This window comes from Carassius auratus, chromosome 29 (genome assembly GCF_003368295.1).
Source record: "Carassius auratus strain Wakin chromosome 29, ASM336829v1, whole genome shotgun sequence".
Classification (NCBI taxonomy): Eukaryota; Metazoa; Chordata; class Actinopteri; order Cypriniformes; family Cyprinidae; genus Carassius; species Carassius auratus.
Window position 1 is genome coordinate 23,448,930 of NC_039271.1, and position 22,583 is coordinate 23,471,512.

Here is a 22,583-nt window from a genome sequence, read left to right on the forward strand (position 1 = left end):
AAGAGAACATCTAAAGCAAAAATGACATTACAAAAACCAGATGGGACAGTGCAGAGAACGCAAAGTTTTTACAATGCGACTCCTAAAATAAAACAGATGGATTCCTGCAAGCGATGCGGAAAAAGTCCACAACACCCATGGAAATTGTGTCCAGCTAGAGAAGCGGAATGCAGAAAATGCAGAAAAAAAGGACATTTTGCTACAGTATGCCGGTCAGTTCAAAGACTCGAAGCGATCGTTGACAGTTCATATGATGAGTCTGCATTCTTGGGAACAATCCAGACCCAAAAACAAGAGAATATGTGGCAACAGAAAATACTGGTGAATAAAGAACCAATCACCTTTAAAATAGATACAGGTGCAGCAGTCACAGCTATTCCAGCATCTTTGTATTCAGCTGAAAAGCAAGGGAAACTCAAAGATTCCAAAAAGAAGATCCTGGGACCTAACAGTACTCCATTGAAAGTGATGGGTACGTTTAGTGCATGCCTGCAGAAGGACAAAAAGAGAATTTGGCAGGATATATATGTGGTAACGGATCTAGTGATGCCGCTGCTTGGACTGCCTGCAATTCAAAGCTTACAATTACTGCAACAGGTAGCCAACATACACAAACCTGGAGAGCTGTACAAGGCAATGTTCCCCAAAGTTTTCTCGGGACTCGGAAAATTAGAGGGCAGCTACAAGATCAAACTGTCGGAAGGAGCCGTCCCGTATGCTCTATCAGCCCCACGACGAGTACCGCTACCGCTCGTGGAGAAAGTAAAACTGGAACTCCACAGAATGGAAGAAATGGGAGTCATTCGACGAATAGAAGAGCCTACTCCCTGGTGCGCGGGTATGGTTGTCGTGCCAAAACCGAATGGCAATATCAGGATTTGCGTCGATCTCACACGGTTGAACGAGAATGTGTGCAGAGAAAGACACATACTGCCAGCTGTGGATGAGACTTTAGCACAGCTAGAGGGAGCAGCTGTGTTCTCCAAATTAGATGCCACATCTGGGTTCTGGCAAATACCCTTGCATGAAGACTCCGAGCCTCTAACAACATTCATTACACCCTTTGGGAGATACTGCTTTCGGCGTCTTCCTTTTGGGATATCTTCGGCCCCGGAGCATTTCCAGCTCAGGATCTCTCAGATCATTGCAGGAACGACTGGAGCTCTTTGTCATGCAGACGATGTCCTAGTGTTTGGAAAAGATCAAAAAGAACACAATGAGAGACTGTGTGAGGTGCTGAAGAAGTTTGAAGAAGCAGGACTAACACTGAATGATAAGTGTGTCTTTGCTGTTGATAGAGTGAAGTTCCTAGGCCATACCATAAGTGCTCAAGGGATTGAAGCAGACGAGGACAAGATTAAAGCCATCCTCAACATGCCTGAGCCAGAGAACGTGGAAGGTGTGAGACGTTTCATGGGAATGGTTAACTACGTCGGGAAGTTTTCACCTCATTTGCCGACTCTCACAAAGCCACTGAGAGACCTGTTAAGAAATGACAACACCTGGACATGGGATGCACAGCAGAAAGAAGCGTTTGCAAAAGTAAAGAAAGAACTCAGCTCACCAGCTATACTAGCACAGTATAGTCCGAACAGTGAGACTATAGTTTCAGCCGACGCTTCATCTTATGGTCTAGGTGGGGTGCTCATGCAGAAACAAAAAAATGGTGAGTGGAGGCCTGTCGTATATATCTCAAGGAGTCTAACCCCCACAGAGACACGATATGCACAAATCGAAAAAGAAGCTCTTGCGACAACATGGGCATGTGAGCGACTCAGTGCATATTTGCTTGGATTGGAATTTACAGTGCATACCGACCACAAACCCCTAATATCACTGTTGGGCAACAGACCAATTGATGATTTACCTCCAAGAATTCTTCGTTTCAGACTGAGGCTGCTCAGATACAAGTACAACATCATGTACGTTCCAGGAAAACAACTGGTCACGGCAGATGCGTTGTCACGAGCGCCATCGGGACCTGAAAAATCAACAGAAAACGAAACATTGGAGGATGAGTGCAGAGTTTTTGTGGATCTCATAGTTCAACAAATCCCTGCAACAAAAACAAAACTGAAACAGATTCAGGAAATGCAGAATGAGGATCTAACCTGCCAACAACTAAGACAGTATACACAAAAAGGATGGCCAGACCATCAGAAAACGGTGTCGGAACATCTCGTGCCATACTGGTCTCATAGGGCAGATATTCACGTGGCAAACGGTATCCTACTGAAAGGAGAACGAATTCTGATTCCAAAACCCATGCAGAGAGAGATGCTCGAAAGACTTCATCAAGGTCATCAAGGAATGACGAAGTGCATTGCAAGGGCACAGCAATCTATATGGTGGCCAGGTGTTATAAGAGATGTAAGAGAGTTAGTGGAGAGATGTGACATCTGCTGTCAGCATTCCCAGCAGAAAACAGAGCAATTGATGCCAACACCTTTACCAGCGAGACCCTGGCAACGAGTCGCAGCTGATATCTTCCAATGGGAAGGAGGACATTATCTGGTGGTGGTTGACTATTTCTCGAGATATATTGAAGTTGCAAACTTGCCAAAACTCATAACAGCAACAACAGTGGAGAGGCTGAAGGTCATCTTTGCCAGGTTTGGAATCCCTGAAACACTGGTGACAGATAACGGTCCACAGTTTGCGTCATGTGAATTCGCTGAGTTTTCCCGAGACTATGACTTCAAACATGTCACAAGCAGTCCACGTTACCCCCAGAGCAATGGAGAGGCAGAGCGAGCGGTGCGTACAGTTAAACAAATGCTGAGAAAGAACCAAGACCCTCAGAGAGCTCTTTTGGCCTACAGATCGACTCCATTAGCTCATGGGATCTCACCTGCAGAACTCTTGATGGGGAGAAGAATAAGGTCAACAGTCCCAGTTCCACCTAAATCTCTCACCCCAAGATGGCCTGACCTGAAAGTGTTCAGAAGAAAAGATAGGATGTTAAAAGAGAAACAACAGGAAACATTCAGATCTAGACACAGAGCGAAAAATCTACCAGTCATCATACCTGGACAGAAAGTGTGGATCAGGACATCGAAAACCACTGGAACGGTCCAGGGGGAAGCAGCAACGCCAAGATCGTATCAGGTAGAAACAGAGATGGGAACACTGAGAAGGAATCGAGCTCATCTTACTGTTCTTCCAGAACCAACTCAGCAAGAGGTCAACGTTACAGTGACAAGGTCAGGTAGGATTTCCCGTCCACCAGAAAGAATGGACTTATAAGATGAATTAGCATAGGTAGACCTGCTGTCAAGAAAAGGGCAGAATAACCCCTTCAGCAGAGTCAGGAATGCCCAGGTAGTCTACCCTGGCTTCCAGCTTAAGAAAGAAAGTTCAATGTTATGTTATTGAGATGTTTGTTCCCTGGAAAAAAAAAAAAAAAGAGAGAATATATAACCATGGGGATATAAGTATGTAGAATAATAATAATGAGATGTTGAGACTAAAAGGGGGGGATGTAGTGTAACCAACAGAACACTAGAGGGCACTCCTGTGGAGAAAAAGGTTATAGAGAGGTAATGAGAGAAGAGGAATAAATGGATGTTCAACAACAGAGCTGTTTGCGTGTCCTGATGTTTCGCCTCCGAGTTTAAGATATAACCATCTGTTACAATTTTTGCACAAACACTTGAATATGAGCTTCTTATCACGAGTAAAATTCATGCCAACAGCCAACATATTTAGCTTGATCAGAAGGTTGACTGCAAGAGTCGAGTTCCAAAAATGAACTAGTTCATAGTTCTTTTTTTCCATATGTTGCTGCAAGCTTTTATTTTTCAAAATTATTGCAACAGCCCATATAGAATCAGACAGCAATTATTTTATCAGTTTTAACACTGAAGCTATGCGTCAGATTTCATCTTCATATCCAATTTTGAATCCTTATCCAACCAGGGTTTACATTAGCATTGAGGGGACAGCACTTCCCCCTTGTTGCTTTAATGCTTTGTCTCCCATTCTCACCGACCTTGTCATAAACATCATAAAATTATTTTAAATAATCATACGCCTTCTTGCTACATGCTGCTGTCGCCTCGATGCCTTTTTTTTTTTTTTTTTGATGACGCGTCACACATGCGGCGGACGGTGGTGCGACACTGGTGGCTATAGAAATCTGGCACCCTATTGAACGAAGTTAACCTGACAGAGCGTGCCATTCACAGACACCAGAATGAACGAGTTGACAGTAACGTTAATCAGGCATTAATTCAGCACGTTCAGTTCACGTTTGCCCAAAATATGAACGAGTTCATGAACTATCCTTCAATGAACGCGTTCAGGCACAACACTGCTTACAGTGCTACATTGTCAGCATGCTATCTGATTTTGAAATCTTGAAGAAGTTAATCGTTAATCTTGAAGAAGTAAATTTAGATAAAATAACTGACAAAGATGTTATTTTCATCACAAACAAAATTTTCACAGCACAAAGCAGCAATTAAAGATGTAGCTAATGCTTACAATGTTATTAGTTTGGCATGTGATATAGGGAAAAAGTTTACACATAGCCACTTTGAAACTCTCCTGTTATTTTTTTTAATTATTATTATTATTTTATATGCTTTGTTATGAACATAACCTTTCAAACATACTGAAATACTTTATTCACTGGGTGAAGGCGGAGCGTGTTTCTGGTATCAGTTCACGCGGAGGGGAAGTTGTTGCTGCTCACAGACTCTGCTGCGAGTGAGAGAGATGTTTCAGCTGACGAAACGAACACCCGCCAAAAATCAACCTGCAGCAATGCTCGTTGCTCGGCTCGCCAAGCTTTACTTTTGTAGGTCGCATGGCAGTAAATAATTCGATAATATGACCATGCAGTCAATACAGATATTTAATAAAAACGTTAAAACAAGCAGGGCTGTAAAAAAATAAAAATAAATAAAAAACGCATGCCAGGTCTACAGCGGTCTGGAGTGGAACGATCAAACAAAATACAGAACACAGTGATGGATACACTGGACACGATCCCCATCAGAGAACTGATGCTCGTTCTGTTTATGATGAAATGTTCTGACACTATGTTCAGATGATTTGACACTATAGAGTGATGTCATCAAGTTTAGACACACTTTTCGCTGTGGGACACAGATGACAACTCTGGCGTGTGAACAGTGACTGCTCTATTTACAAATAAGTTCTATAAGAAAAAAAAAAATCTAAACCAGCGGCATAACGAGATGGAAATATAAACTAGAAAAAATATTAACAGGTCCTCCATCCATGACACTGACTTAATATCAGGCCATATGATATTACCCTACTTTAAAAGCAAGTAAAGAAGGTTCCCTTTAAAATTACTTTAGTTATCAATTACTAAAGCTTTTTTTTTTTTTTACATCGTGTGAATGTTGTTGATTATAATGTATATGAACGTATATGAAGATTTACTTGATTCATCGTCTGCAGTATATAAAGTCTTATCTGTATTCATCCTAACGTGGTGCTCCGTTGTCCTCTTCTTGTTTGTTCTCTCACACATTGCGCAGTTACACAAACATGACGCACGGCGCATTTTTCTAAATCTGGTGAAGTAGTGCACCATCATGACGTAGTATTTTGGTGCATGCGCATTAAACAAAAGAGACACTGCATGGTTATGTATTATTTCATTATTTATGTAAGTATTTCTAATTCGTTGGTTAGACTCATTCACTTAACTAAAAGTAATTTTTACAGTGCAGTTTAGACTATATTAGAAACCAAATGTAGGCTATTTGAATCCAAATTAATTTGGTTTAGATTCATTGACTTTTGCTTGCAATTAATGCACTTAAATGTGTGTTTAAGTGACTTAGAACAACATAATGATATTGAAAGGATTCTGTACACAGATGCAAATTATGGTACTATTACACACAAATACAGTACTTTCAGAAAATATTATGTAGAAAATGTAATGTATAGAATTAATAGAGCAGGAGCTGGTGATGAAAATGTCAACAATTCAAAGTTTTATTGGACTATACTGTATAAGGAAGTGTATTTAAGTTTATTTTTTATTAATTGCATTAATGCACATAGTATATAATATAGATTAAAAAGTAATACATTTAAAATACATTGACAAATGTAATTTTGGAGAACACACTTAAGTTGAAATTTAAATCAATTATGTTACATGTGTTTAATATATTGATAAATATATACAGTACAAATAAGTACTTATTTAAAATACAATAAAATCATAATTATGTAAAATGTATGTTTAAGTAATACTTAATTAGACATTATCATAAAGTGCATTTTTATAAAGTGTACTTAAATACGCTAAGACCTATTGTCATTAAAGTGTAATCTCTTTAAGTACACTAAAGTGGCCTTTAATTTAAATTATATGATATTATCAGCAAATACACTTTTAAAAAAGTATACTTTTAAGATTGGAAGAACACAACAAGTACACTTTTAATACAATTAAGCACACTTCTTGGTAACACTTCTGCTACAGAAGCAAATCTGTAAAAATTATTATTATTATTATTATTAATATTATAATAACAATTAATTATGCATTATTACATGCGAGTAACCCTAAATTAAACCCTAATCCTAACCCTAATCATATAGTAAGTACATGTAGTTAATTAATGTTACTCAGTACATAAATGTATAATTACACTGTAAAAAGGACACCTTAAAATAAAGTGTAACCCACTTCTTTTTCACAAGGGGAGATTTGCTTCTGTAGCAGAAGGAAGAATTTCCGGACAAAACAGGGTTTTTAAAGACACTCCGTTGTTGATTTTCTTATGTATTTACACACTTGTGCCATCAGTCAAACTTGTAGACATGAGATATGGAAGTAAATTGTCATGCTGTGATAAGGTAACAATAATCTGCCCTCATACCCACCTGCTCTTACAAACACTCACAAAACACACAAAAGCTCTGGGGACCAGCAATAGTCACAATAGCCGTCTGACTTTAAAGGGGTCCTATTTTGCCCTTCTTTTTGCCCTTCTATGCAGTCTTAATTTGGTGTTTGAGGTGTACTAGGATAGGTTTTAATGCTTGAATATTCCAAAACTAAAAAAAAGTTTCCATCTCTCCTTTGATCTTCTCTAATCTTGTCAGATCTGAGGATCCAGAGAAAAACTGGAGCTGGAAAGAGCTTACCACTAAACATCATCCTGAGACAAGAGGTGTTTGAAACACACCTATCTTCTGAATCTGTGACTGAGGAATGCCAACAGTATCAGCAGAAGGTAGAGGGTAGAAAGAGCTCAGTGATAGACACTTCAGGACTGTCTGATTCATCAGTCAATGAAGAACAACTGAAGGAGGAAAGAGTGAAGTGTGACGAGATGTCTGTTCTTGGTCCTCATGGATTACTGGATGAAAAATTCAAGGATGAAGAGCAGACAGTGAAATGTATTCAGGAGAACTTTGGAGAAGAAGCTGCACATCACACCATCAATATGTTCACTGAAGGAGATCAGTTAAATACTCCTACAGAGAAATCTATGACAACAGATGATCAGATTAATGAGGCAGGTAAAGTCAGGTTTCATGTTTTCAGTGACACAGATGTTGAAAATCGATCACAGGTCACTGAAATGCTAGAGAAGACTGACAAAATGGTGGAGGAGGATAAAGGACAGCATTTCACAAACGAGATGTACAAGGAAGCTCAGAGGAGGAGTTCGGAAGAGGAGGAAACCCTTGGAGAGGAAGAAGCATTGAGTTTAGCTCAGAAAACCTCATTTGTGGGAGCAGGTGTGTTAGGAGGAGCGATTGGAGTAGCAGGAGCGGTTGTTGGAGGTGTAGCACATGGAGCAATTGGCTTAGTAGCACCACCTGTAGCTTTAATAGCAGCAGGAGTTGCTCTCATGGCAGAAGGAGGTGCATTAACTATCGAACAAGCATTGAAAGCTTGCAAGGAGCAGAAGGAAAATGAAGGAAACAATGCATAATGGGTTACAAATTCTGCAAAACCTAGAATTACTCAAGGCCACTTAAGTTAATAGGAGGAAGGATCCAAACGGGAAGTTATAAACAATAATTCAAGCATGATTACAATGTTAAATCTAAATTAAGTGAAACTGTTCAAGTGCTCTGATAATCATCTCAATATTAATACTACTAATTATGTACTATGACTGACTGTTGCTGACAATGTTATGAAATAAAGTAAAAAAAAACGGTTATTGATCCTCAATATCTGAGATTTAGCATATTTCTGTACAGCAGGGGCTTCTGGTTGTACGTTATTCGAATGTGTGCATCGGTGAAATAAATAACTCTTCAAGTTAAACTACACATTTTAGTTGAAAACATAATTAACAGTATGGTTCATGAGAATAGAGTAGATGACACCATTTTCATGAATTTAATTAATAATTCAACCATTAATGTGATAGGTCAGCTATAAATACAGAATAGCTGAAAAAATTGCTATTTGGCATAAAAGGTTGCAGAGCGCTTGATATAAGTCATCCATGAATAATAGCTATTTGATTTGTTTTGGAAAGTACCTGCAAAATGTAACTGTTGTATGTATAAGAATAAATTGTGTATAAATACAGTAAAACTTGTGTTATATTATAAAAATTAGCTTTGTGTAGATGCGTGTGTCGTTGTGAGATGCTTCATTAAATTAGAGTTGCTTTTAACGGATGTTGACAAAGTCTTCGCTCCTGGACATAATGTACACATTACATGCACGTTCTTGCTTTTGACCACAATGAATTTGAAGTAGTGCTTATATCCCCACCTTGAAAATACCAACTTTTCATCTGATTCCTCCTGACTCTCTGCTGCTGCTGCGAATCTCTGTTTAGCTGTTGTGTGTGTGTGTGTGTGTGTGTGTGGCGCCGCTGGCGGGTGTGCTGGCATGTGTGTAAAAACACTGGCTATGATTGGCGACAAAGAAACACATGACTCTGCCTTTCAAATTTTTAGCTAATTAAAAAAAACGTTTTTTGAATAAAGTTTATTACACAAACTTAAATTATATCATCAGTTTACATAACATTTATTTAATTTATTAATGTCAGCTGAACATGATGATAAAAATTAACATTTTAGATGTATGTTATTTAATTGGATGGAAAATTGACAGGTAATTAAAATACGTAAGTTTTAACTTTTGAAATGTAATTTAAATAATTGTATTTTTATTTATTTGAGTGTTCAGAACTGTTTTGACTGTTTTTGAGCTGTAAATACCAGTCTCGGATCTCAGAGGTTATTCAGGTTTGGACGAGATCTACATCAAACAATATTTTTTCAGTAATCAAGATCTGGCAGCAGCATATTTTTCCACGAAATGCATTTTAGTCCAAAAGCAGTGCTAAAGTTCAACTGAAGTTGTTATAAAGTAAGTGTAAGTGGTGTGTGAAAATAAATGTGAAACAGCCCGTATCTTGAAGCTGTTAAACCAACTTGTTTTGCTTTTACTTCACATTAACTGTCATTAATGCTGCAGGAAGCAACTGCATACATTAGTTTTATTATTGTGCACGCACTAAAACACAGACAGATCTGTTCATTTGTGGAAGAATATGAACATGCTGAATTTAAATTATTTAATACATTTACACATTTTGTGTACTTTTAAAGGCTGGCCAGAATAATTTGAAATTTGGACTGTCAAAATATTATGAATTATTAGACAAATTATTCAAAGTGCCATCAAAGAACCATTAATTGTGTATTCATACAGTTGCGTTTAAGTAAAAGTTGCGTTAGGAATACAATAAAGTGGGGGCATTGGCGTGTGTTGAGAATGAGAACAGCACAACCACTTTTTAGTTGTTCCATGAGAAATAATCTTCGTCTGATGGGTTTTCCCGAGGGCAGCGAGGGTTGGCGCCCTACTGAATATGTGGCCCAACTTTTGCAGGAAATTTTGCAGCTTCAAGATAAACCCTTGTTGGATCGGCACATCATACACTATGTGAAAAAATTGAAAAAAGGAGAACCTCCCCACCCTCTCGTTATTATAGTGCATTACTTTCATATTCGTACTGAGATTCTTTAAAAGGCTGCGGAACCCTCCCCTCTTAATTTCAATGGAAAGAAGCTGTCCGTTTTCACTGGTTACACTACGGCTGTGGCTAAGAAGGCCTCATTCAGAGATGTTAAACGTGTTCTCCATTCATGTCCTGGAGTCAAGTTTGGTTTGCTCTTTCCTGCAGTGCTGAGGATCACGCTAGCTGATGGAGTTTACAGAATCATCTGCCGCACTGGACTTTGTTTGCAAAAACTTGAAGTCTATGGCTTCAGGTAATAATATATAATTTACGAATGGGTCAATATTGGCCTGAATAGCATGGACGGACATCATAATGTTTATTTATGATAATGTCCTTGCATTATTGAGAGCTTGTGACTGCAATATGTGCACTTAGGGGTTATGGCTTAATTGAACATTATGGCTCATCTATAGTTGTCCTACTGAGCTATTCTATGCTTATGAATGGGACTTGATACAATTTCATAAATGCTGTTTTGCTTGAATATTTCTTTAGACTTTAAATACTGTTACCTTTTTTCGAAGCAACGTGACTCAAGTTTTGTTTAAGTTGCGTTAACGTTGATACAGTGTGTTTGTTAATGTTAAGGGAAGGGTTACCTCTGTAGGAGATGCTGACTTTTTTTTTTTGCATCAGCCATCTACTGAGTTTTGCAAGATGTTTCCATTACTATTATTTGTATGCTTGATGTAAAACTTCCACTTTATGTCACAATCTAAGAAAAATTGTGAACCACTCCTTTTTGCTATTGCCATCGAGCCTCTTTCTACCACTTTAAAATCTAGACCCATTACGTCCCCTTGGAATTATAAGGTTCTATCTGCGTAGTAGTTTTGAGATATTGAGCTTTAAAGTTTTTGTGTTCCATAGACTTCTGTAGATAGAACCTTTTTGTTTTTTCAATAAAAAATCCCAGAATGTACACAACTTAAAATAAAACATCACATAATGTAAATAAATTGTCACAGAATAAGAATATGTGAATAACTCAATTTTGACAAAAATGTCAGATAGAACCCAAGGGGACGATTAATAAAAGGTCTTACTAGACTAGGTATTGAACAAAAGGTATATTTGATACCTTATATATATATGATATTCTTCTTTATATTTCAGATTTTTCTGTTTCAGTTCCTGCAGTTCTTAATGTTGTCAAAGTATTTGGTTTTATTTCTGGTCATAAGCTTAATTTAAGCAAAAGTTAATTCTTTCCACTGAATGCAGCAGCCAAAAAAATACCCTTCACATATTTTACCATTTAAAATTTGCACAGCATAGTTTTAAATATCTTGGGGTTTGTATAACCACACTGTAAACCCTGATAAGTTCACAGAACTCAAAAAATATTTTGTAACAGATTGCACAAAAACATTTAAGTGATGTTTTTAAATGTTTTAAGTTTACATAAACTTAAAAAATTTAATTCCAGTTGCCTTATATTATCTCAGAGTTATCTTAAATAATTATATTTCTGAACTTATAATTAGGGAGTAATTCACTCATAATTATATCTATTTTTCAACTCCTATAATGTGGGAAATACACTCAAAATTAGGCTTTTCTGTCCATCCTCAGTCTAACCACAGGCTCTACTCTTCACCACAACGGTAACACTACAAATCCAACATAACATAAACCTTTGTAAAATCTAATATAACACAACATTTATGTATTAACTTATGTCCCTCTATGTTAATCTTGTGTAAAAACACACAAAATAACACTTAATTTCTAAATTTATTTTCCTTGTTTTCTGATGCAAAGCATGCTGGGAACTAGAAAACACAATCATTTTAAGTTCTCCTCACTACAACAAATTTTTGAGTTAACAGAACTTATTTAAATTAAGTCCAATGAACTTTCATTAATTTTTGAGTGCAATTAACTAATTTCATTTGATTAATTTCACTGTTCGGTTTTACAGTGCAATAGATTTAAAGACCTTTAAAAAAATTATATTAATTCTGTAAAAATGAATACCCTTCCAAAGTTTATGTATTTGTTCCAGTGCATTCCCATTTTGCTTTCCCAATCCTTTTTTCAAAAACTGGTAGGTTCGTTTCAGAGTTTATTTGGAATAAAATGACTGCTAGGATTAGTAAAACGCTTCTTCAGCGGCCAAAATCTTTGGGGGGTATGGGCTTAGCCAACTTTAGACACTACTACTGGGCTGCCAATTTCCGGGTTTTTCAATACTGGTTAAACCAGTCCCAGTTACAATGCACACCTATGTGGCTTGCTATAGAAGCAACCTCATGTATCCCTACTACATTGACTGCCCTGTTATAGTACCCTATTAATAGTTCACACTCTCCCTATACAAAAAATGTAATTGTAAAAACGTCTGTAAGAAACTGGAAACAATTTCGGCTGTACTATGGATTACAGACATTTTCTATATCTTCCCCCATAGCATCAAGCTTTGCTTTCCCACCATCAATGATGACCAGGACATTTTTCAGTGGGCAATATATCGTTTGTCATTGTTTAAAGATATATATATAGATGCTGTTTTTGCATCTTTTCAACAGCTCTCAGATAAGTCTTCACTGCCCAGAAAAAAATTTTTCTGATATTTGTAGGTTCGCAGTTTTGTCCGTAATTTGTATCCTCAGTTTTCAGTCTCCCCTCTCCTACTGCTATAGATTCAATACTCAAACCAATGTGTTGGTAAAGGGATGATATCGATTTTCGATGTTCTCTGTATAGAAGTTCACTGACATCCATAAAAACTCAGTGGGAGAAAGACTTATTAGAGGACATCTCAGACAAACTGTGGGAAAGCATCTTATACAGTGTGCATTCCTCATCTCTGTGTGCTAAACAGGGTTGGACACAATGTTAAATACTTCATTGGACTAAGGTCAAACTTTTCCAAATTTACTCTGATGTTGATCCTACAGTATTGTTCAAAATAATAGCAGTACAATGTGACTAACCAGAATAATCAAGGTTTTTACTATATTTTTTATTGCTACGTGGCAATCAAGTTACCAGTAGGTTCAGTAGATTGTCAGAAAACAAACAAGACCCAGCATTCATGATATGCACGCTCTTAAGGCTGTGCAATTGGGCAATTAGTTGAAAGGGGTGTGTTCAAAAAAATAGCAGTGTCTACCTTTGACTGTACAAACTCAAAACTATTTTGTACAAACATTTTTTTTTTCTGGGATTTAGCAATCCTGTGAATCGCTAAACTAATATTTAGTTGTATGACCACAGTTTTTTAAAACTGCTTGACATCTGTGTGGCATGGAGTCAACCAACTTGTGGCACCTCTCAGCTGTTATTCCACTCCACGATTCTTTAACAACATTCCACAATTCATTCACATTTCTTGGTTTTGCTTCAGAAACAGCATTTTTGATATCACCCCACAAGTTCTCAATTGGATTAAGGTCTGGAGATTGGGCTGGCCACTCCATAACATTAATTTTGTTGGTTTGGAACCAAGACTTTGCCCGTTTACTAGTGTGTTTTGGGTCATTGTCTTGTTGAAACAACCATTTCAAGGGCATGTCCTCTTCAGCATAGGGCAACATGACCTCTTCAAGTATTTTAACATATGCAAACTGATCCATGATCCCTGGTATGCGATAAATAGGCCCAACACCATAGTAGGAGAAACATGCCCATATCATGATGCTTGCACCTCCATGCTTCACTGTCTTCACTGTGTACTGTGGCTTGAATTCAGAGTTTGGGGGTCATCTCACAAACTGCCTGTGGCCCTTGGACCCAAAAAGAACAATTTTACTCTCATCAGTCCACAAAATGTTCCTCCATTTCTCTTTAGGCCAATTGATGTGTTCTTTGGCAAATTGTAACCTCTTCTACACATGCCTTTTTTTTAACAGAGGGACTTTGCGGGGGATTCTTGAAAATAGATTAGCCTTACACAGACGTCTTCTAACTGTCACAGTACTTACAGGTAACTCCAGACTGTCTTTGATCATCCTGGAGGTGATCATTGGCTGAGCCTTTGCCATTCTGGTTATTCTTCTATCCATTTTGATGGTTGTCTTCCGTTTTCTTCCACGTCTCTCTGGTTTTGCTCTCCATTTTAAGGCATTGGAGATCATTTTAGCTGAACAGCCTATCATTTTTTGCACCTCTTTATAGGTTTTCCCCTCTCTAATCAACTTTTTAATCAAAGTACGCTGTTCTTCTGAACAATGTCTTGAACGACCCATTTTCCTCAGCTTTCAAATGCATGTTCAACAAGTGTTGGCTTCATCCTTAAATAGGGGCCACCTGATTCACACCTGTTTCTTCACAAAATTGATGACCTCAGTGATTGAATGCCACACTGCTATTTTTTTGAACACATCCCTTTCAACTAATTCAACTAATTGCCCAATTGCACAGCCTTAAGAGCGTGCATATCATGAATGCTGGGTCTCATTTGTTTTCTGAGAATCTACTGAACCTACTGGTAACTTGTTTGCCACGTAGCAATAAAAAAATATACGAAAAACCTTGATTATTCTGGTTAGTCACATTGTACTGCTATTATTTTGAACAATACTGTATGTGTGACCGCTGTCTTCTGCAACCCTGGCACATATATTTTGGTTCTGCTAAACTCTAAATGGATATTGGTCTGAAATATTTGTGAAAATGTCTCAAGTAATTTGTACAGTAATTAAACCTGTGTCTGTAACAACAGCACTGTTTGGTACACTTCCCTTGTCGGTACATTGTTCAAAGCAGATTTTGTGGCTTTTGTGTCTCTCCTGGCCAGGCGCTGTATTTTATTGCATTGGAAGTCATCTGCTCCATGTACTCATTCCTTGTGGATTAACAACGTTTTTCACTTTGTTAAACTGGAAAGAATTAGATATTCACTGAGGGGTTCGATCAAGAACTTTTATAAAATTTGGGGTTCTCTCCTCAAATATATGGAAACATACTCCCTGCATACTGGTAGATAGCTAATTGTTGCATTTTTATGTACTGTGTGACTGCTTCTGTAATACGAGTTTTGTTTGTTGTTTAAGCAATTGTTTTGGTTGTCGCAAGTCGCTTTTTTTTCTTTTTCATGGGTGGGGTGGGGGGTGTTTGATATTTTGTAATTTGTGGAAAATCCTATAAATAAAGTGAAAAAAAGGAATACAATAAAGTAATAAAACTTCTGACAAAGTACGTGAATTTCTTTCAACATTTCAAACTGACTGTATGTTTTTTGTTTTGTAACTGACCAATCGGTAATCCCCTCCCCTCAAATGTGGATAAGCCAATGGTAGTCAAGTATCAGTAGCAAGGGGAGCAGAACTCGGACATCTTTAGGCTTCAGCGCCCTAGAAAAACACACTGTAAACCCAAATTAGTAAGCAGAACTCAAAAAATTTGATGTAACTCGTTGCCTCAAATTTTTTAAGTTAATGAACTTAAAAATTTAATTTAAAAAAAAATTAAATATCTATATTACATACTACATAAACCTTTTAATTTCAGTTAAATTAAAACATGTTATGAAATTAACTGAAATAGTTTTAGTTACAGTGACTTAAAATTTAGCTTTCACATACTCAAGACATTTAGTTAAAAACACTTAAAAAAAAAATTTCACAAAGAGCCACTTTTAAGTTGAATGAACTCATTATTTATTAGTATCTTTGTCTTTGTGTTTTAAGTACAAGTTACTCAAACCTTTTAAAACACAAGACTCAAAATCATATGAATCAAAACTAATTTTTTTGATGTAACTCGTTGCCTCAAATATTTTAAGTTCAACAAACTTAAACAGTTTAAAATTACAGTGTGCTGAGTTCTTGTCCTTTCCTATTTAACACTTCATTTAAAAGACAGAAAAAAGGTGCACTATGATAAAACCTGAAAAACTGATTAAGACCACATCTCTGACATTACAAATTCACAAACCTGCATGAACTTTTACAAAAACATGAACCATTTAAAACTAAATTACATGCATTGTTACCAAGTACTACCCAGCTGTACTTAACAATTGTAAAGAACAAGAGCTGTTTTAAAATCACAAATAACATTTAGAAATGAAAACTGCACATTAATAAATGCACACTGTGCACATTTTGGGGGAAAAAAGTGCAAAAACCTTTCAACCATTATTTTCACAAATTGTTTTTACATTGAACTACTGAGGAACTGCCAGGCCTTAGTATTTTTTCCAATACATTTCTACATACACATCAAGTCATTTTTGAGACTCTGTAACTTGGGTGACAGTTTACCCTCATCAAGACCAAGCAAAATCTTTTGAATGAATTCAAAAGTGTTGGTCAGTCCCCTGGGATAGTTGAGGTGTAGTGCATAGATTAGTCCAAACATTACCAGGAAGGCATCAGCAAATCTGGAGAGGCTGCCCACAATCTCACTTTCGATGACAACAGAGATTTTCACAGGCTGGAAGTGAACTGGACTTGTGTCATTATCTTTGATGACTGTGAGGAGGGCCACTGCAACATCTAAAAGCTCTGGCTCATCAGATGTGTCCTGTAAAATAAAATGGATATTAAAGCAAAAACAGAATATCTGTCAAGCCAGCCAAGCTAACAGTAAACAAACGTTGCAAGAGATTGATACTATGCAACAAAAAAAAAAGCGTAAAAAATAATCTAGAACTAAAACTATTTTACAGTGGGGTCAAAGAAAACAAATCGCACAAACTATTTGGTTGGAAAGACTGAACAAGAGTAAGCATGTATGTATTTATAAGAACTGTTTAGTGTGGTAATGTGATATTTCTTTTTTTAAATACTCACCATGCAGGTCCTTAAAAACCCAGAGACGTCCTCACGTAGATACACAGGAAGCGCATGAAGAACAGTGACACGTTTGGTGTGTATGTCATGAAACTCCTATAATGATAAAAACAGAACTGTACATAACTAAACTGTAAATTCTAAACAATACAATCAGATATGCAAATACAAAAAAAAAAAAAAGGACAAGTTGTAGTGTTCAAAGCTGATTTGAATCATCAACATTTTCTAATGTTTTCAAACTTTAATATTTTAATTAAGTTTTAGCCTACAAAATGTACAACAATATTTTTACCTGGTCATCATGGATTCTTAGGATTTCAGTTAAAGTATCTGATGTCTTCCCGGTTCTGGATGCTTTCTGTCTGAACAGGGTCATCAGTCTAGGAAGATGTCGGTCAAGCTCAGAGTAGAATGTGTTGGGCAGGTTCTCGTTTGTAATCCGTTGGAACTCTGCATACACCTACATTTTAAAACAATGAAAGACAGAGAACACAGCCATGTTCATTATGTGAACCTGGTTAATCTACTACCCCCTCACAGAAAACAGCCCCTGAATGTGGTACATGTTATCAAGAAAGCAATAACAGGACAAACAGTGTTACCCCACATTACCTCAGATTCCATTTTGAGTGCAGGCCAGAGTTCCATGAGCTCTTTTACTGGTGGGCATGTCTTCACTATGGTCTGTCGCCGCAGAGCAAAGGTGGTTTGCATCATCTTTTTTATAAGTGGTAAGTTCTTCTCAGCTTTCTTCATTTCATCAACAATTTTCTGTCTCAACTGTTCAAGAGTTGAGGGATTTTCTCCTTGGGGAAAGTTGGGCAAAAAGTTTACTTCTGCTCGTTTGGGTCTTTTAATATTTGAATGTGAAGATTCATTGTCAGGATTCATTGCACTCCTTTTTCCAGCATTTACAGTGATCTCTGGACATCCAGCCCTTCTCATCTTGCTCCTATAGTTCCCCATCTTAAATTTGAGGCTATTTTTCCACCCATTCCAGCCAGTCTGAGATCCTGCTTCTTTCAAGCAAGGATGTTTTACCACAAGAGCCTCAGCTACCATTGCTATCTCCTTATCACTGGGATAAGCCTTGTAGCCATACATCACAGATGCTAGCTTTTCTAAAATGTCATGTTTTATGTCTCTAGTTAACTGAAGTTGCTTGTTGTTCTTCTCAAATTCGGCATTACCTTCCCGAAGTCTCAGTTCAACGTCAAAAGAAAATGTGGGAATTGGAAAAATATGTGAAGGCCATCTTCTCCCACGTTCTGAGGATGATACACTTGACATTGTTTCTGTTGATGCAACAGAGCTGGAATCTTGCTCAAATGACACATGCACAACAGCTTTCTGTGGCAACTCATCAATGTCAGAGAGGGAAGTAAGTTTTCCATCAAAGTCAGGGTCTTCATATTTTAAACTGAAGTCAAGGTCTATTTCCAGCTGTTCTTTTATAACAGCAATCAGTGCATCAACAGAGGCTGGTCGTGAACTAAGTTTTAATTTTCTAGCCCGGTCTGGCTCAACAACACGAAGGATCATGGCTTGTGGAGATAAAGCTGCCATTATGCTGATGGAAATCAAAAGATTGGCATGTATAAATACTTATTAAAATACACAGATTATATACTGCACCGTAATAAAAATAGTAATTGATTCATGAAAAATACTCACCACTGGCTTGTTTTATTTGTATGAATCTCTTGGGTGTCAACAGAAGCGAGCCTTCTACCTCGTATGCAGAGAGAGGGACTGAATCGTTTAAGTCAGACCTTAGGTGGATTGACAGACTTGTCTGTGAAGGTGAGAGCTCATAGGATCCAAGATGTTCTGAAAACCAGGACTCACAATCAGAACAAAGGAATGAAATGGTGCTATTGACAAGGTAAATGTGTTCTACTCTGCAAAACCTAGGTAGTCCACCACTCTCTCCGACAGACAAAAACATTCCACAGACATAGTCTGTGCCATTGATGGTAACCTTTGATGTCTGGTATATTGTGTCACTAGTTGTTAGTCTTCTGATGTGTAGCTGAGCTACTTCTGGTAGAGCTGAAACCAGAACAGAGTCAACACTGGACGCTTGTGTTTCAGGGTTGAAAAATGAAGGGGCAGCAAGATGGTATGCCATCATGTGTTGGTCACTGACTGCCATTGTCTTCAAAATATTTTTGAAGTTTTGAGCGTCATGCACCACTCGTTTAAAAAAACGGTGTTTGGCCTCAAATCGCATTGTCCAAACATGCACCAGGGGCCCAAAGCACTTGATCATGGTGGGGTAATGCTCCACGTAGTGATGTTTAGGACGAAGGTTAAACTCTGGGAACGTTTGCAGAAGTACTTGCTTATGATCACTGATTTTGGACTGAAAATAGTCTAAGGTTTCATCAGTAAATGATGGGCATAATGCTAACTGCACTACCTCTTTCAGTTCCATCAAAACTGTCCATGCACCATCACCTTCTGGTACTACACTGCCTACAAGTAATGGAAGCAGTCGGAGCAGAGTAGCATTTTCATGTCCATTCCCTCCTATCGTTCCTCGAGACAAAAATGTTTTGGGAATTGGATGAGGTCTATCCACTTTATCAGTGTGCTGATATGGGAATGATGCAATCTTTTGGTTCAAATACTCTAAAGTGAAGTACTTCATCCGGATCATAGTCTTAATGCAGAGAGAAAGCTCCACAGGAACTATTCCTTCCAGAAGATCATGAAGTACATCTGGAGGAAAGCCTGTGATTGGATGAAAGTAATCCAGGGAGTCACGCAAGACACAACTAGCTTTAACACCAAAGTGGTTGGAGCAAGTGTCACTTTCCAGAAGGTTTTGTACATGAAGGTCATGGCTGTCTTTGGTTCTTTGAGAAAACTGCCTGGCTTCAGTTGCTTTAAACTGTTCTCTTGTGGCCAAGCAGAATCTGCAAACATAGCCTTCTTTAAATGACTCCACAAAGCCACTTAATCCATGGGCGGCTAGATTGTCAGCAGAAACACAAAAGATGGTACCTTTGACATTGCGACCAGCTCTTTCAATAAAGACACCATCCTGTTCAAGAATATGAACATCACGTAATAATGGAGCAAGTACAGCTGCATACCCATGCTTATGGATGTCTGTCACTTTTGCAAGCAATGCTAGCTGTATATTGTGTAAAGTTGATCTGTGTTTTGGTGGCATATTGGCAAATGCCCAGTAAACAGCACAAAGTTTGTGAATTTTACGTGATGTGCCAAGTGGGTTGGCAATTTCAAGATCATCAATATATAGCTGGAGGGGTAAAATGAGATCACCGGTTGAAAATAATTCATTTTCAAGGAAATAAGAGCCATTGCAACATGATGCATATTGACCAGAATTGGTATTTGGATCAGTAATTATTTTTAGAATGTCTGTGTTCTTAAACAACTCCTGAATCATTCGAAGGATAGGAACATACATTATGGAATGTCCAAGTTGCTCCAGCTGATACTCAATTGGCATTACACCTGGATAGTTGTGCTCAAAAAAGATTTTTCTGCGCTTCGATGTGGATAACTCTGCACAATTAGAAGTACTAGTAAATATAACATTAGAGTCCATAACTCCACTTACAACCTCATCCAGTGCAGATTCTGCCAAATTGCAACCATTTCTCTGCAATATATCTTGAATTTCCTTCTTGATCAAAGGCTGCGATAAGAAGCAGACCTGATTTAAATGCTCCACTATTTCCTGGGTAGCTGTGTTTGAGACATGGAGGATTGCCTGCATCTTTAGAAATAAGGAAGATAAATTCATTCTGAGATCTTGTTTTAGTTTGTCAGTGTCACACACACCATCATCCCCCAATGGATCCTCATCTATACCTGAAGGTTCTTCATTCAAATCACCATCAACTGCAGGAATACTGGGTTGAGCAACTTCACTGACAATGTCATTTTTAAAGTCTGACGAAACACTTGCTTGGTGTGATCTACTTTTATGAGAATTGAATGTAGAGTACACATTAGTGGTAAAGCTGCAATCCTTATATGGGCAAGCCACTGTTTCATGATTTCTTAAATGCCTTCTAAGATGGCAGAAGACAACAGATTCAGAAAAATGCTGCTGAAATGGGCATAAAGGGCATTTAAACAACAGAGACTGCTGACAGTGTTCTGCACTACTGCCAAATTGGTGAGTGTGACATCTTGCCAAATGAGTTCTAAGACTATTAAAAGTCTTAAATGTACACATGCAATAATTGTAGATGCATGGAAGGGGGCATACACTGGAAAAGTGGCTATGCTGCAGTCTGTAGTGCTTAAATATTTGCAGTCGTTCAGTAAAAGAAGCTGAACACAACTTACACTGCCAAATCATATTGAAGCCAACAACCTGAAAGAAAAACAAAATTAATGTTAGAAAGTGTATAGCTCCAAAAAAGAAAAAAGAAAAAAAACAGTTTAATTATCCGAGTACAATTCAACAAACAGGTTACATGACCATGACCAGAGAATACAGCTACCACTTGAGCTGCACGATTAATTGTTAAAAGATCTCGATTGAAACTGCAATATATATTCTGAAAGATCATAATTTACATGGCACAATTACGTTGTTACGCCAATAGGTGCCGACAAGTAACGTTAACCATTAAATATGAATTTTCACTGAATAATTTGTGAGAAATTTGAATTATTTATCCAGTAATGAAACATGTAAAAAGTTATGTTGATGTAACACCAAACATAAAGGGGACTACTTTATAATAGACAGTTGCAGCTGTTAAATATTAAGCCGGAATGTGATAGTTGTGGGCCACAGTGTTTTATATGTCAAAACAGATGTCATCAGTCAAAACTTGAACGCGTAACAGGTCTATATCATTTTACCATATTAGACTTAAAATATATGAAAGTGTTCAGAGGATTTCCAGGCACATTTCTGCAATGGCACGTGCTCTCCAACTCCCCAAATTGCGTATCAGTGGCACATCACCTCATTGGGAAAAGTATTTTTTCCAAGTTATATAGTGTTTTTGCACACCAGACAAAATTAGTAACTAATGTTTATTTTTAAATCGCGTGTCTAATGTCTTTAAATAAAACAAATGGAACGTTAGGCAAAGTTACATTGTCTCGTACGTTGTGCAAGCGGAAATATAGACTATGATCCGTTCGAAAATGATATAGAAGTTAACTAATGTGTAACATATGCTTCGCCCGTTCGCCGTTCATTTTTTTTTCAGGCCCATTTCATCAGTTATTCCTTGCAGGACATCCATTACTTTTGGATGTAAATATACGTAACTGGTGAACGCTATTTAAAGTTTTTTCTAGACTAAACTGTTGCAACTGTTCACTAGATAAGCGCCTATTTAAAATGCATTTAACACTTACCGTGATAACTGCCGACAACTTGAAGCTGAGATCCTCCTCACTCACTGCAGTATTTTGTGGCGCCAAAGCAAACGTTATCCAAGCGTTGCGCGCTCCCACAACGTTGTAAAAGTCTCACACTGACCTTGGAGCACGTTAGCCGCGTAAGCCAATAAAATAACGACCCTTACGTCAACGGAAAAGTTTTTTAAACAAACATTTTTTTTACTGCATGTGATAAAGGCCCATTCTATATATAATACTGTATATATAATAGATATATAATATATAATATAATATTGTATTTTGTGCACACATTAAAACAGCTGTTCTGGTTAGTGTTAACGTTTGTGTATGTAAAATTTGTAATATTTATGTAATATTTTTCTTGCAAAATAATTTTTAAAGCTGAATTCATGAAGACACAAGCTTCATTAGTCAAATGAAGTTTTTATTTTATTTTAACTTATTTATATGTATATAATTTAAT

The 22,583-nt window shown here is 37.4% G+C and overlaps 2 protein-coding genes across 3 annotated transcripts; one reads left to right on the forward strand and one right to left on the reverse strand.

The window, feature by feature from the left end:
• Positions 1-7,091: 7,091 nt before the first annotated feature.
• On the forward strand, positions 7,092-8,146 carry LOC113048449 (GTPase IMAP family member 7-like; the record flags this gene model as incomplete). Its single annotated transcript, XM_026210245.1, has 1 exon — positions 7,092-8,146. A coding segment is annotated over one exon (849 nt), but the record flags the coding sequence as incomplete, so codon positions are not given.
• Positions 8,147-15,369: 7,223 nt separating this feature from the next.
• Positions 15,370-22,204, reverse strand: LOC113048443 (uncharacterized). Of its 2 annotated transcripts, XM_026210237.1 has the most exons (7): positions 22,115-22,204; positions 21,083-21,110; positions 18,425-18,580; positions 17,363-18,320; positions 17,043-17,210; positions 16,748-16,843; positions 15,370-16,478 (listed from the first exon to the last, which is right to left on the reverse strand). In XM_026210237.1, exons 4-7 carry the CDS (start codon positions 18,314-18,316, stop codon positions 16,164-16,166), a joined length of 1,533 nt encoding a protein of 510 aa, XP_026066022.1. In that variant the 5' UTR covers positions 18,317-18,320; positions 18,425-18,580; positions 21,083-21,110; positions 22,115-22,204; the 3' UTR covers positions 15,370-16,163. The 2 variants fall into 2 exon arrangements, with proteins under 2 accessions (XP_026066022.1, XP_026066023.1); XM_026210238.1 differs by lacking the exon at positions 22,115-22,204 and having other exon boundaries at positions 21,083-21,190.
• Positions 22,205-22,583: the final 379 nt, after the last annotated feature.

Excerpts from the sequence above, each read along its gene's own strand:
- LOC113048443 (XM_026210237.1), bottom strand. The coding sequence starts at position 18,316 with ATGGCAGCTTTATCTCCACAAGCCATGATCCTTCGTGTTGTTGAGCCA. Across the intron at positions 17,211-17,362 it reads CACTCAAAATGGAATCTGAG|GTGTATGCAGAGTTCCAACG; the intron begins GTAATGTGGGGT and ends TTTAAAATGTAG. Across the intron at positions 16,479-16,747 it reads GGTTTTTAAGGACCTGCATG|GACACATCTGATGAGCCAGA; the intron begins GTGAGTATTTAA and ends TTTATTTTACAG.